Source organism: Artemia sp. Qi Xiang Cuo, chromosome 2, assembly GCF_049724085.1.
Source record: "Artemia sp. Qi Xiang Cuo chromosome 2, ASM4972408v1, whole genome shotgun sequence".
NCBI classification, from domain to species: domain Eukaryota; kingdom Metazoa; phylum Arthropoda; class Branchiopoda; order Anostraca; family Artemiidae; genus Artemia; species Artemia sp. Qi Xiang Cuo.
The window spans coordinates 94,114,020-94,129,209 of record NC_142795.1 but is presented as its reverse complement, the minus strand read 5'-3'; the positions used below and the strand labels follow the sequence as shown (position 1 = coordinate 94,129,209).

General features: G+C 37.1%; 1 protein-coding gene across 1 annotated transcript in view; it reads left to right on the top strand.

The window, feature by feature from the left end:
- The first annotated feature begins 1,755 nt into the window (after positions 1-1,755).
- The window catches only part of stas (Transmembrane protein stas), a 28,143-nt gene continuing 14,708 nt past the window's right edge, over positions 1,756-15,190 (top strand). The window contains exon 1 of the mRNA XM_089104556.1: positions 1,756-1,899. Coding sequence (XP_088960682.1) covers positions 1,881-1,899 — 19 coding nt within the window. The 5' untranslated portion in view covers positions 1,756-1,880. The remainder of the gene's footprint in view (positions 1,900-15,190) is intronic.

The window sequence follows — 15,190 nt, the reverse complement described above, 5'->3', positions numbered from 1 at the left end:
AGAAGAAGAAGATGACAGTGGTCAAGTATGGTACTGAAGCGTATGCCCTCTGAAAAATGGAAGAGGAGATGCTAGATGTTTTCCAAAAAAATGCCTACTGATTGTTTTAGGTACCCGTGCAATTCCGCTTTCTAGGGCTATAATAAGAGAAAGGCGTAGATTGCTAAGACATGTTCTGCGGATGAAGGATGACAAATTGCCAAAGGTTGTCCTTGTTGGCCGAACGAAAAGTGGGTCATCTCCGAATGGCGTGGGAGGGAGTCGTAAGGAAAGATTGAGGAAAATGGGGACTTATTAGAATAGCTTTGAACAAATTGGGATAGAGAAGTCGTGTCCATAGCTTTGTTGGCATTAGGCGGCTTGGTGATGTAGTAATTTTTTAGTAGCAGCAGCGGTAGTAAAGAGAGGTGGGCAGAATGAAAATGCTTTGAGCTGGGATAGAGTTGTAAGAAATGAAAAAGAAAAGACTGAAAAAAATAGCGACAGTTTTGAATTGAATAAAGATTTATTTTGCAAAAAAGGGTTTACACAGTGCTGAAAGGATTATAGAAAGGCCCAAGTGCTGATAGTGTGATAATTCGAATATGATTGCTGCAAATTTAAAGATAAATTATTGAAGATCATGAATACGATCTTCAAAAGTGGAATTGCCCAGTGATTTTAAGAAAAATTAAATTAAATGAGTTTGAAAGAAAACAGGTAATTACAAAGGCAACAGCTTGGTTTCCTTATGAAGCGAATACGTTTGTCTGCTGATTTTTTTTTAGACACTCTGTTTTTAAGAAGGAGAGAGGATACATCGACTAAATTTTCACTCTTAGAATACTAATTAAGAGGTGCCCGATCCCTCAGATCCCGTTGGTCCTCAATCTTATGCGTTAAGAACACGTATTCGATTTAGCTGATATAAAAGATTTGGTGAAGGTCCTTTCTTTGTAGGTATATCAGATAATATGATATACCTTATAATACGGTCAACCCATGAGAAAGGTTGTGATGACTAGGACAAATTTTTTAGATGAAGGAAGACAGATTGTTCTTTTTGGCTATCCATTCAGGGTCAAACGAAAAGCATGTGGTCCTTTACTGGGATGGGGAAACGTCAGAAGGATAGATTTAAAAGAAATTGAAATTTCTTGGAAAGAACAGAGAATAATGCTATTGACAAATTGAGGGAGAAGGTAGAGCGTATAGATCTGTATTGGCCTCAGGTGGCCCGGTACTTCTTTTTGGTTGTTTGTTTTAGTAATAGAAAACAAATAATTTCTGAGACCACACTGGCTAATCATAATAAAACATAAAATTGTGAAGAAAGGGAGAAAACGAGGACAATTTTCGTTTTCTTCCTTTCTTCGCGATTTTATGTTTTGTTGTAATAGAAAACAACGTGAGGTGGTTCTTCAAAATGCATACTATTCTCACCTGAGTGCATGTGGAAATTTTGTTGCTGCACAGCATTGACCATTGCAGTCCATACAAAAGAAAATGTAGAATTGTAGTTGAGACCATTTTTGTTGCTGTAAAAATTTTTACGGATTTACTAAGAAGCACAGTGCTAAATTTAGTTTGGTTTAAAACTATCTGTAGATACTGATATTTGAAAAATAAAACAAAAGAATAGACTTTGAGGAATACAAGTCAACAATGAACCACAGGAAAATTTGTATTATAGGTAATGTTGTAGTTGGTGGCCTGGGAGTTATCTACTGCGATTAGATAAAATGAGGACAAGACAAAGAAATGGATTATAACAGAAAAGGTTGGAGCACGTACGACATCTATCAATTTACGGGTACTGATTCAGTTAGTAGTTCACGATTTACGAATCATCTCATTTTTAGAAAAGAAGCAGAGATCTGGATTTGCAATTTTTTCAGCAAATGACAATGAAAGACACTGGTGAGTGTGCTTAGAATTTGGTTTGCTGTCAGTCATTAAGTTAGCCTACCAATGCCTTATTCCCTTGTCTGGCAAAAGCTCTAAAGAAAGGTGTATCTCGCTGTACGGATGAGGATACATTTGCTTTTTACAACATAATTTAGCTAGGGTAAGACACCCAGTAGTTGGCCACCTGCCTATTCTCGGACAGAATGTAACTAACAGGGAACCTACCTCTAGGCTAATGTGCTTAGAAAGCTTTTATACATAGCTGGTTTCCCTGGTCACTATTAGGGCCTAGATATCCGTATGGACTATCTCTAGGCGGTAAAATTCTACTTTTGACTATCTTGGAAAGGGGTTAGGTTAAGAAAATGAAACTTTCAGGGATGGGTCTACAGGCTAAAGTATGTCCCAGGAAGATATTTTGAAGTACCCACCTCCACTCCTCCCTCTAGAGGGTCCTGACCTTTAAAAATATGTGAGTTATAGAAGTGAAACCTTGCAAAATAGATCTTCTGCTTAAATGAAGTACAACAAAATTGTTTTCAGCTTCACAACTTTACTCAATCCCAATTTATAAGGTTTTAAAGATATGTAAATACGTTTCCTAAATTTTGGAAATAAGAACATTTACATGGCATAAACTTCTACTCAAATAACAGGAATTGCATTTCCAGAACTAAAGCCATAGAAAAAGAAACTGATAACTGAAAATTAAGGTAAAATGTTGTTTTGTTAAAATTTTAATGGGTATAGACCTGTCATGTAGGCAAATTTCTGGACCCTCTAAAGGGAGAAGGAGTGGAGGAAGGTTTGCTACTTCAAAATACCTTCCCGGGACATACTTTAGCCTGTAGACCCATCCCTGAAAGTTTCATTTTCCCAACCTAACCCCTTTCCAAGATAGCCAAAAGTAGCTAAAGTAGAATTTTACCCTCTAGGCTAATGTGCTTAGTGACCAGGGAAACCAGCTATGTATAAAAACTTTCTAAGCACATTAGCCTAGAGGTAGGTTCCCTGTTAGTTACATTCTGTCCAAGAATAGGCAGGTGGCCAACTACTGGGTGTCTTACCCTATGAAGAAAGTGAATATATATATATATATATATATATATATATATATATATATATATATATATATATATATATATATCTCTTTATGCCCTTTCATATTTGGAACTCTAAGTGGGCTGCCAAAACCTGTACATAGTTTCTCTTCTAGTGCATTATTAAATGTAAGTGATACTTTTGCTAGTGGGGAGTCGGACAATAGTTTTTACAGTGCTAGATCTGGACAAACCATTGATTCGCCGAGTTCTGAAAGATCATCAACTCCCTCTGATAGTGGAAGCTGTGGGAAGATTAGTGCCCTTAGTGTTATTTTCAGCCATTTTGACTGTCTAACTTCAAAGTTTCAAGAAATTAAGTGTGTTATTACATCAGGTGCTTCAGATATTTATGCCTTCTGTGAAGTGAAACCAAAAAGGACTATCCCTCTGACGGAACAACAGATATAGATACCAGGATACAAAATAATCAGCAACCTATCAAAGCAGGAAGGAAGGGGAATCGTCCTATACATCCGAGATACTTTCCAGGTAAGAAATATTAATATTGAATATGAGCCTTACTTAGAACAAGTGTGGATTTCTATAAACCTACCTGGTGAGCCAATACAGGTTGGTATGATTTACAGAAGTCCGAGTTCCCCTAATTTAGAGAGGTCCCTTTTTGAAGTAGTAAAATCAATTGATAGAAAAGTAGCACTGACAGGCAACCTTCTCATAGTTGGGGATTTTAACCTTCCGTCCAATGGATAGATGGCTGTGGCTATTCTGGACAGAAATCAGTTGTACCATTTCTTGAGTGTCTAGCTAACTATTCACTTTACCAAGCTGTAAATTTTCCAACTAGGCACTGGGATGGCCACCCCCCGTCATTGCTGGACCTTGTAATAGTAAACGACCATGAAGAGCTCTTAAACGTGGCCCCACTACCACCCTTCAGTGCAAGCGATCACGCTGCCATACGATGCTCCCTTAGACTGTTGCCTGAAAAATCGGTTTTTACAAAGCATATGTATATAAATTACTATCTAATCAGGCAAGACTTGGCGGGGCAGGATTGGTCCTTTATCATTAAGGATGATGTTGATAAATTATACAATATGATAAAGAAAATACTGCTAGAGGTCTCAGAGACAAATACTGCAGTAGGATTGGCTTGTAAACCCAAAACGCTACAATTTATGACCAAAGAATTAAAGAGAGCAAGAAATAAAAAGAAAAGGTATTGGAGACTATATAAACAGAATATACACAATAAGAACCACTACACAAAATATACTAAGACACAAAATCAAGTCAGAAATCTATCCAGAAAGTTATTTGAACAGCATGAGGAGGCTGTAGCAGCAGCAAGCAAGTTAAATCCAAAACGCTTTTGGAATTATGCCTCAGCCCGTAAACCTGGTAGACACTCTGTTACGTGACTTAAAGATAATGTCCGTATAATAGATGACCCAATAGAAATTGCCAATGCCGTAAATAGGCAGTTTACATCTGTATTTACTCCACCTGATAATGCCCCTCTTCCAGGCCCCCCCACCGATACCAGCATAACCCCGATGCCCCCGATTACAGGCAATAGGGTAGTTGGGGTGGCACGCCTAAAAAAGTTGAATCCAAATAATTCGATGGGACCGGATGGTGTACACCCAAGGCTTCTTAAAGAATTGGATGTTGAACTATCAGGCCCGCTCACTCACCTTTTTCAGAAATCCCTTGATGAAAAGTGTATCTTACAGGATTGGCGCATGGCCCACATAACCCCCATACATAAGGGTGGCAGCAAAGAGGATGCAAGCAATTACCGGCCAATCAGTGTCACCTCTGCAGTCTTATTGGGAAGCTACTAGAAGCGATTGTTAACACTGCAATCCTGAAACACTTGACAACCAATAAACTATTCTCATCATGTCAGCATGGCTTTAGGTCTGGTCGGTTGGTTGAAACAAACTTGATTGATTCTTATAATTATTTCATCAATCTTTAGACCAAGGGTTCCCAGTCAACATCATACTACTCGATTTGGCAAAGGCATTTGACAAAGTCTGCCATAAAAGACTTTGAATCATGCTCCAAGCTATTAGGGTGAGTGGTGGTGTGGTTGAGTGGGTGATGCAGTTCTTAACAGATAGGAAACAGACGGTTAAAGTATTTGGCGAGGATGGAAGGATGTTTTTCTCTAAGGTGGCCGCTGCTGGAAATGGTGTCCCCCGGGGCACAGTTTTGGGTCCGACTTTATTTCATATATACATAAATGAAATGCCAAAAATCCTAAACAACAAAGTAAGCCTCTACGCTAATGACTCGAAACTTATTGGTCATGCAGACACAGTGGAGAATATTAAGTCGATCCAACTGGACCTCGATACATTCACTCACTGGACTAATATTTGGAGGCTTGAATTCGACACATCAAAATGCAAGACTCTCCACCTTGGGAAGAAAAAACCACACACTCAGTACCATATGGATTGTAGGGATGGGTCCCGAAATGCCATTTCCAGCAGCCACGCGGAGAGAAATCTTGGTGTCCTGGTAGACGATGAATTGAAATTTCATATTCATGCACAAGCGACTATTGCAAAGGCTAATCAGACTCTTGGCTTAATCAAAAGAACGTTCACTAGCAGATCTCCAACTGTTGTGACCAAGCTATACAAGAGTCTAGTTTGACCAAGGCTAGAGTTTAGAATGTGTATCGCATGCCGAATCAAAATGACAGACCAAGGAGCTCTAGAATCAGTCCAGAGGAGGGCAACAAAATGTATTAGAGACATCTATGATGTCCCTTATCCATCCCGTCTCCGTAAGCTTAGAATACCATCTCTAACATATTGTCGCAAACGAGGCAATGTGATAACAGCATACAAGCTCCTAAATGCTGAGGATACCATTCCTGGCCTTTTCCAACCGGACAATTCAAACAGAACTCGTGGTCATTCTCAAAAGCTTTTCCGAAAACGAGCCAACACCAGACTAAGGAACAAGTTCTTCTCAAATAGAGTTGTCAGCTTGTGGAACTCCCTTAGTGAAAAAACAGTAACCTCTACCAGCGTGGATGCGTTCAAGTCATCAGTGGATAGGGAGTGGCTCAACAAACCGTGGTGCACCATTTGGGACGCCACAGATGATGATTAACTATCATCACTGAAGCTGGCGGACACAGGATTCGTCCTATCGCTAGCAAGTGCGATTTAAGGTAAGGTAATAATTCAAACAGGGTAGATATTGAGATTAAAAGTGGATAAATTTCTACCAAATCATATTATTGAGTTAGGAATAAAGTGAATACACCATTTGATGCCTTTTTTTATGCTGATTATGAATATAATAATCATTTCTATTGCAAATGAATTCCCCCCCATATATATACCTAACCTAACGCTGAATTGGCATATATAGGGGGGGGAGCTGAAATTCATTTCCAATAGAAATGATTATTAGCCTATATTCATAATCAGCATAAACAAAGGCATCAAATGGTGTTTTCACTTTAGTCCTAACTCAATAATATGATTTGGTAGAACTTTACCTATGAATATAATAATCATTTCTATCAAAAATGAATTTTAGCCCTCCCCCCCCTATATATACCAATTCAGGGTATATATTGATACATTAGGGGGGTGGGGGTAAGGTTTAAACTTACCTCCCATTTACATCAGAAATAAAATTTGCCCCCCCCCCTAATGTAGAAATATAAACCCTGAATCAGCATATATAGGGGGGGGGGCTAAAATTCATGTCTGATAGAAATGATTGTTATATTTGTAATCAGCATAAAAAAATGCATCAAATGGTATATTCACTTTATTTGAAACTCAATAATATGATTTGGTAAAAATTTACCTAAAAGAGTATTTGGATAGTCCAAGCCAAGAAACAAACTTACCTCTAGAATCAGAATTTCATCCTGATTCCAAGTATGACATTTCTAGGCCTAGCCTATTGCAAATTCAATTTTAATCTATCCTTTCTAACTGTATCCATATTATGACCTTCCAAGTCCAGGTTAATAAAGCAGGGTATCTCTAGTATCTTATAGAATAAAATTTATTTAAAAAAAAATTCTATCACAGCATGGTTACCAAATTTGAATAAAATTTTCAGAACAGCTTGAGAGATCATATTTGAAATGTCAGGAGTTGGGGATTGAGTTAACCCCAGGGTTTGACTTGTGGGGGGGGGGGAGAGTGGCAGAGGTAAATTTAGAGACCCTGTGTATATCCAGGCTATCAAAACAGTATGTGCAATAGCCTATCTCAAGAATGATTTGTGCATACAAAATTTTGTGTTGGGGAGGGAGTTAAATTGTTATATTTTTAATCCACATAATTGTTTTAGTACAATAACTTTGCATAGGAATTATAATCTACTCATGTTTAAGTTGCAAGGTAAGGCAAAAGACAATATCTGGTGCCAGCCTGTCAAAGCATCATGGTTAAGTAGCAAAAAGGATGAAAAGACATTTCTGAGTTGTTAGGTGTTCCAAATGCTGCATCATCAGTATTTTGAGAATGACCTTGTTACTGAGTTGAAACTTTCAGGTAGAGCTAGGTGGAAAAGTTAGCTAAAGTTTTGTCTTGTTGAAGGACAAGGGGTGGGGTTAAAAAGTTTTTTCTCTAATTGACCCAAATCTTGTAGAAAAATAGCCAAATAAGGGTTCTATGAGATTTTGAATCCATTTACAGCTAACCTTACAGCTACAGCTGTATATCAAAAGCCAGTAAATGTTGCAAAGTATCAAAATAGCATACCTGCAATTAATGGGAATGGGAATTGAAACTTTCAGTATGTGTCAGGGGGGAGAAATTGGGTCTCCAATCCTGACTGGAGAGACAGGGGACATAGGTAAAGGGACTAACATTTTTGGTACAATCTGTTAAAAATTTTGGTTTAATCTGTCCAGAGTACTTGACACTATCTGCCTCTGTTGGACTGGTTTCTATTCCCAGTTATATATCAATGTAGACATAAAAAAAAGGAAAAATCTTTTATGCCCAGGCTATTAAAATATTATGTGCATTATCTCAGGAAAAGCTCAAGGGGATTAAGTTGAAGTTCTCAGGGAGTCTTGGGGACAGGTGGACCTTTAATTTTTAATGACAAGGAGTAGGGTGTAATTGAAAGAAACACTGTAGCTAGTTTATCAAATTAGCATATCTAAATCATCTGGTAGAGATTGAGCTGAAACTTTGGAGTGTTAGACAGTGAGGAAGTAGGAGGGTATTATATATTGGCCATAGAGGGAGGGGAAAGGGCCAACAAGTATATCTCTTTGACCCAGTCTCAATGAAACTTGTGAGAAAAATCAAAACATATATATTCACTCAGTCTATCCACATAGCTTATCTGTGATATTTTGAGAATAACTTGGCACTGCAAGTTAAAACCTTCAGGAAGTGTTTGGGATTGGAAAGAAGACTTCAAATATTGCATTTAGGGAAAGGGACAAGGGCTTTACAATATTTTTATCTCATAAATGCAAGTTCCAAAAAATGACTGGAAATTTTCTCTTAAAAGTTTGAAACTTATATTTAAAAATTATTTGGTAAAGGTAACCCATATTACCTTAAATTGCAGTTTGGAGTGAATCTAAGGATTTTCTATCCTTTTAATACTTTGTGATGACTGCTGTAGGTTTTTTGATGCAGTTGCTTGCTACATTTGGGTTGAGGACTCAACAGCTTCCCAGTTGTACAGGAAATCATGCTGTAGCCACTCTTTGTTGAGATTTTGATTGAATGCACCCATTGAATCAGCAGCCACTGTAACTTCAGAGAGTTAATTCCACAAGTTTGTTACTTTCTGGCTGAAGAAATGGCTTCCTTTTTGGATTGAGGTGTGCTTCTTGAAGATTTTCTTGGAATGCCCTCTAGTCACAGAACATTCTGGGGGGAGGGGGGCAAGGAGACCAGGGAGAATATTTTTGGAAATAATTTTGTGGGCCATAGTTATGTCACCCATGTTTCCTCTGGTTTGTGAGGGTAAGAAGCTTCAAATGATGTAAATGCTCTTTGTATGGCATTTGCTCAAAGCATTTGGCCATTTTGGTTGCTCTTTGTTGTACTCTCTCTAGTATTTATGGTCCTTCTTGAAGTAGGGTGATGCCAGGGACATTCCAATCTCAAGACGTGGGAAACTAGTGCCTTGTAGAGCTTCATAAATTCTTTTGAGCATCTGCTGGAGATAGTTCTTTTGATCATTCTGAGAAATTGGACAGCAGACAATGATGCAAATTTTGCATGGTTGCTGAACTTAAGTTTACAATCAACAATGACTCCAAGATCTCTTTCTTCAGAAACTGCAAATAGGGGGTTACCTTGGAGATGGAACTGCTGATGTGGATTTTGATTGCCAAAGTGGATTACATGGCATTTATCAGCACAGAAAGAGAGGAGCCATGTATCAGCCCAACTCCCAAGAATGTTAAGCTCCTTTTGGTTTGATTGTAGTTCAAAGGGTGTAGCTGCTTTACCAACAAGTTTTGAATAATCAGCATCAAGAGTGAGGAGGTTTGAGAGAAGGTTGGGTGCATCATTTATATAGAAGTTGAAGAGAATTGGTCCAAGAATGGTCCCTTGGGGAACACTGCTCAAAACAGTTGTAGATTAGGGGAAATGAGGGACACCTTGACTCATGAGCTCTTACAACTTGTATTCTTTCTGGAAGGAAACTCTGTATCTACTGAATTATAACATCAACAGCTGCTGCTTTTAGTTTGGTGATGAGGAATTCATGACAAACCCTGTCAAATGCTTTTAAGAGGTCCAGGAGCACCATGTAAACAGGGAAATCTTTATCCATCAATGATTTGACATTCTCATATGTCTGTATTAGGTCATTATCAATGGATCTTAAAGATCTGAGTCCATGTTGAGCCAAAGTGAGAATGTTATTAGCTTCAAAATGCTGAATTAGATAAAAAAAACTTAAAAAAAACAACATATGGTCAGATAAAAACTTAAAAAAAAACCCAACAGTTTTATCTAAATATGAGCTAAGAATTTTTGTTTTGCCTTGTGAGCTTGTGCTTACATAATGTGTTGACAGGGCCAGGTAAACTTAAAGGAAAAGCAAATATTCAGATTTTATTTAGACACCTTAAAGTGCATCAACAAATTCTTGTCTCCAGAGATTGGCTTAGACTTACTAGGCTAGTATAAAGAGACACAGGGATCTTTGTGAAGACAAAACTATGCAAAAAAAAAATGTTGCATTTGTTTGTGACACTTTTTACTTACTTGTTCTTGCAGCTGGACCAGGCGTTTCTGCCTTATCTGGCAGATAAGGCAGAATCAACAACAACAACAGCAACCGTACAAGAAAATCGAAATATATTTTCTTGATTATTATCGATTCTAATCAGTAGTTGTACCAAACCTATCCTGCTCAAGTCATCCTCAGGGCTATACTGTGGTGTTTATCCTTCCCATATTATAGTGCAGACGTTTTTATACCATATATTTTCCCTTATTATTTAGTTTTATTTTTGTTTTTAAAGATTTTTCAAATAGGCAATGTTCAGAAGTCCCCCAAAAAAAAAACGTCCCCCCAGATCCCAAATCAAATTCCATAGTGAAAGATACCCATCCTGGCTGGTCAAGCACATTATCTGAAAGTTCTAATGATAGCTCCAATTCAGAGAATAGGACAATGATAACTGTAGGTCCTAATGCAACCATAAATGATGATAATGGGTTTCAAGAGGTCCTCTCTAGAAGCTCAAAAAAAGGAAAAAAATCTCCCCAATTAAAAGCATTTCCCCTCTCCCTGCCCAAGATCCTCCCTCCAAAAACTTACGAATTTACCTTCAAATTACTCCCACTACCCCCTTTGAAATAAAAATGATCACTGCAATAAGAGTTGCAATTTTTAAATTGCTAAAATCAATGTTCTCTCTTAACATTAACCGTGATGGATCTCTGCTTATAGCTGTAGAAGATCAGAAATCAGCAGATACAATAATTAACCTTAAATCCCTTCTGAATATCCCAATTATTGCATCTAATTGGAACCCAAAACAATCACCAACAAAAATTGTAGTTTATAATGCTCCCCCAGAGATATCTACTCAGGAGTTAAAAGAAGGCCTCTCAGATAGGGCTGGAAACACAATCCCAGTTGAGGATGTTACCCAACTTGGAAAACCTAACTCTACTGGCCTAAAAACTAGTAGATCCTTCTTATTCACACTAAAGGATAAAATTGATATACCAGAAAAATTATTCCTATTTGGGCAAATCAAACCACACAAGGAATACAAACCTAAGCCTATTCAGTGTCAGAAGTGTTTCAAACTGGGACACACGACAAACAAATGCAATGAAATTCTCCAAGAGTGTAGTAATTGTAAATCTTTCCATCCTAAAGAGCTGACAACTTGCAAAAACACCCAGCCTACATGCATCAATTGCAAAGGTCCTCATGAATCTACAAATAAATCATTATGCCCTGCATACAAGAAAAGAGCTCTAACACTCCAAATATCAACAGAGAAGGCCATCCCATAACCCTTTGCAGCAATGGAAGCAAATGCTGCCCAACAATACCAAATAAAGCCTGTAATGAAACCAACCAAAACCCCCAAGTCAAATGCCCCAAATGCATCAAGCACCCCATATAAAACAACATCTTCTAAGCCCCCTAGCTCAAATCCCTATCAGAAGGAATCACCAAGCCAGCAAGCCTTTTTTTCCGGTGAGATGAGGCCAGCCTGGCCCTCCCTCCCAAGAAGAAACAAACCAGAAACACTAACTGGAATCAATCCCTTCACCAACAAACAGGATGCACTACCAAAAATGCAATCCCCAAATATATGCTTATTCATTCTAAACTGTAATGCAGTTCAGGCCATGAACATACATCAACTACAGAAAACAAAAATTATTGCAGAATTGGCAAAAATCTACTTCCCAGATGATATGCTCATTCAAGCAAAAAAAGATCTTGCTTTACTTTTAACAAAGCTGAACATTGATACACAGTCATATGAAGAATAAATCAACAATACAACATTTATCAATACTCCAATGGAATGTAAGATCACTCACAGAAAATAAGCTAAATGAACTAATATCATTTATGAATAGTAATTCCATTAATATTGCTTGCCTCCAGGAAACTCATTTAACCCAAAATCAACAAATTAAGTCTCTGGGATACACTATCCTGAGAAATGATAGATCTTCAGAGAGAAAAGGAGGTGGTGTAGCTTTATTAGTTAATAATAATATAAAATTTTGTGGCATCAATTTTCCAGATTTTGAAAATGATGTTGATGTAATTGGTATAAGTATTTGGCTGAATAATTTAAAAACCTACATAATAAGCTTTTATAGCCCTAATGGCCAAACTTCAGATGCCAAGGATTTCTTTAATTATATAAATAATTCTAATATGTTAAAAAACATCATTATTTGTGGTGATTTCAATGCCCACAGCCTTTTGTGGGGGATTAAACCAGCAAATAAAGCTGGTAAATTTATTGAGCATATGATTTCAAATAATAATGAATTAGCTGTTGCTACCCCTCCAAACCTAATTACATATTTTAACCCCAAAAGTGCCAAATTCTCCACAATTGACCTACAAATTGTGTCTTTAAATTTTTTGAACAAAATTTACATAAATAAAATTGATAGTCTGTGTACAGACCACTTTGCTATTGTTTGCTCCCTAAATGAACCTGCTGAAACTTCTTCTCATACTTCCAAATATATCAACACTAAAGCAAATTGGTCTATTTTCCAAAATAAGCTAAATGATGAAATTACAAGTTTCACCCAAAGTTCATGCATTTCTAACACAACAGTTGACACACATGCTGAAGCCTTGACATCTTTACTAATAAATACAGCTAATCATACTATCCCCAGGACAACACCTAAGAAAACATTCCCTAAACGAATTCCTAAAGCATGGTGGACAAATGAGTGCCTAAATAAATGGAAGATAAAATAGGCAGCTAGGTCAGAATTAATAAAAAAAACAACACCTACTACATAGTTAAAAAAATTACAAGCAGAATCTAATCTAAAAAGGACTATAATAGATGCTAAATATAAATACTGGAATAATTTTGCAAATAATCTCTCCAGAGAAACACCTGAGCCATTTATACATAAAGTTATAAGCCACATATGTGGGGAAAAGACTTCTACCAACCCACTCCTGTATGATCTTATGCATAATAATACCCATTATGACAATGATATCGAAAAGGCTAATCTATTTGCAACTCTTTTTGTTAATAAGCTAACATCAAATAATCAAAGCAAACTGTCCACAATTTCTATGAACCCTAGTTACCAACCACGCCCAGGATCCGAGTACATAACTAATCCATTTTCAATCCGGGAATTGAATAATGCAATACATCATATTAGGTCCAAAACTAGCAGCAGCTATGACAATATACACCCTACATGGATAAAGAATCTCACACCTTCATACAAACAAGAACTGCTAAATTGTTATAATCACGCTTGGGCATCCTCTAGGTTCCCCAATATATGGAAATGTTCGTCCCTCCTACCAATCCTAAAGAAAAATAAACCAAAAGATAACCCTGAGTCTTATAGGCCCATAATGATTACACCTGTGATGGGGAAAATAATGGAGAAAATGATTTATCACAGACTCCTCTGGTTTGTTGAGAAAAATAACATGATCCCACACACTCAAACTGGATTCAGGAAATACCACTCCTCAACAGATGCTTTCATTTTGCTAACAAATGCAATAAATGAATCTTTCTCAAAAAATAATATCCTAGTGGCAGCTTTCCTTGATTTTGAAGGAGCATATGACAATGTGAACCACCAAATCCTTTTAAATAAACTTGCAAACCTTGGAGTACCTCCCAAGCTAGTATCCTTTATTAAATCCTTCATAGAAGTGCGAAGTTTCATTGTTTGTGTTGGTTCAGCCTCTTCACCCCAAAAGACAATATCCAAAGGCCTACCTCAGGGAGCAGTCCTCAGTTGCCTCCTATTTGCCCTATATCTCTGGGACATGAACCTACCCCACACGAATCTACAATATGATGATGATCTGGTGCTATGGTCATCTGGCAACATCTTTCAGATAGCACAGTCAAATCTGCAAAAGTCACTTTTCCAGTTTGAAAAATTCTCTCAACATTCAGATTTACCCATTGCACCCACCAAGTCAAAAATAATCCAATTTCACAGGAAGCGAAACCATGTTAATGCAAAACTAACTCTAAATAAAACCACTATTCCAGAAGATAATAATATTAATTACCTAGGTCTCATGCTTGACCAAAAACTTAATTTCCACCTCCACATTTCAAACACAATAAAAAAATGTTATAGAAAAGCAAATATACTAAAAAGACTTCTTTCCACACCCTGGAGTTGTAAGGAGGAAACCTTACTCCATTTTTATAAATCACATATAAGACCCCATATTGACTATGGGCTCATTGTCTATGGTGCATGTGCAAAGACCCAGATGTAAAAAATTGAAACAACACAAAATGATATAATACATCTCATATTTGGTCTTAGGAAACCCACAAGCACCAAGTTTCTGCTTATGGAGAGTGGATTAACAACAATAAGGGAGAGACGTAGCTTTCTCTTGATAAAACATCTTACAAAAATTGAATCAAATAGCTCACACACATTACATAATTGGTTAAGAAATCCAGCCATGTATAGAGGTATTGCAGATGAGTATGCCAATATTCAAAAGAAGTTCCCTGTACCAGCGAAGTCTATTGCACCTACTTTCCCCCAATCCCCTCCATGGAATTGGTCATTTTCCATAATAAATACTGAATTTTCAAAATGGAATAAAGATTTAACCCCCATTGCTTTTGTTCAGAAAAGATTTGCAGAACTTAATACAATTACCTATAAAAATCACTTCCAAATATTTGTTGATGGATCAAAAAGGAATGAGAAGGTTGCAAGTGGTGTTTTCCTTCCTCACCTGAAAATTGCAATGGGCGAGAGATTATTTAATAATTTATCTATAATGTCTGCTGAGTTAAATGCCATAATCATGGCATTAGAACACCTTAAGCAAAACCAATCTTTGATTGAAAAATCGAATAATATTATCATTTATTCCGACTCTTTATCAAGCCTTGAGTTGCTGGCCTCAGCTCCTCAATATAAGTTGGACATTGACACTTATCATTGTCTCAGTATTATTGATAATCTTGCTTCAAGTGGCATAAAAACTTACTTTCAGTACATTCCTAGCCACTC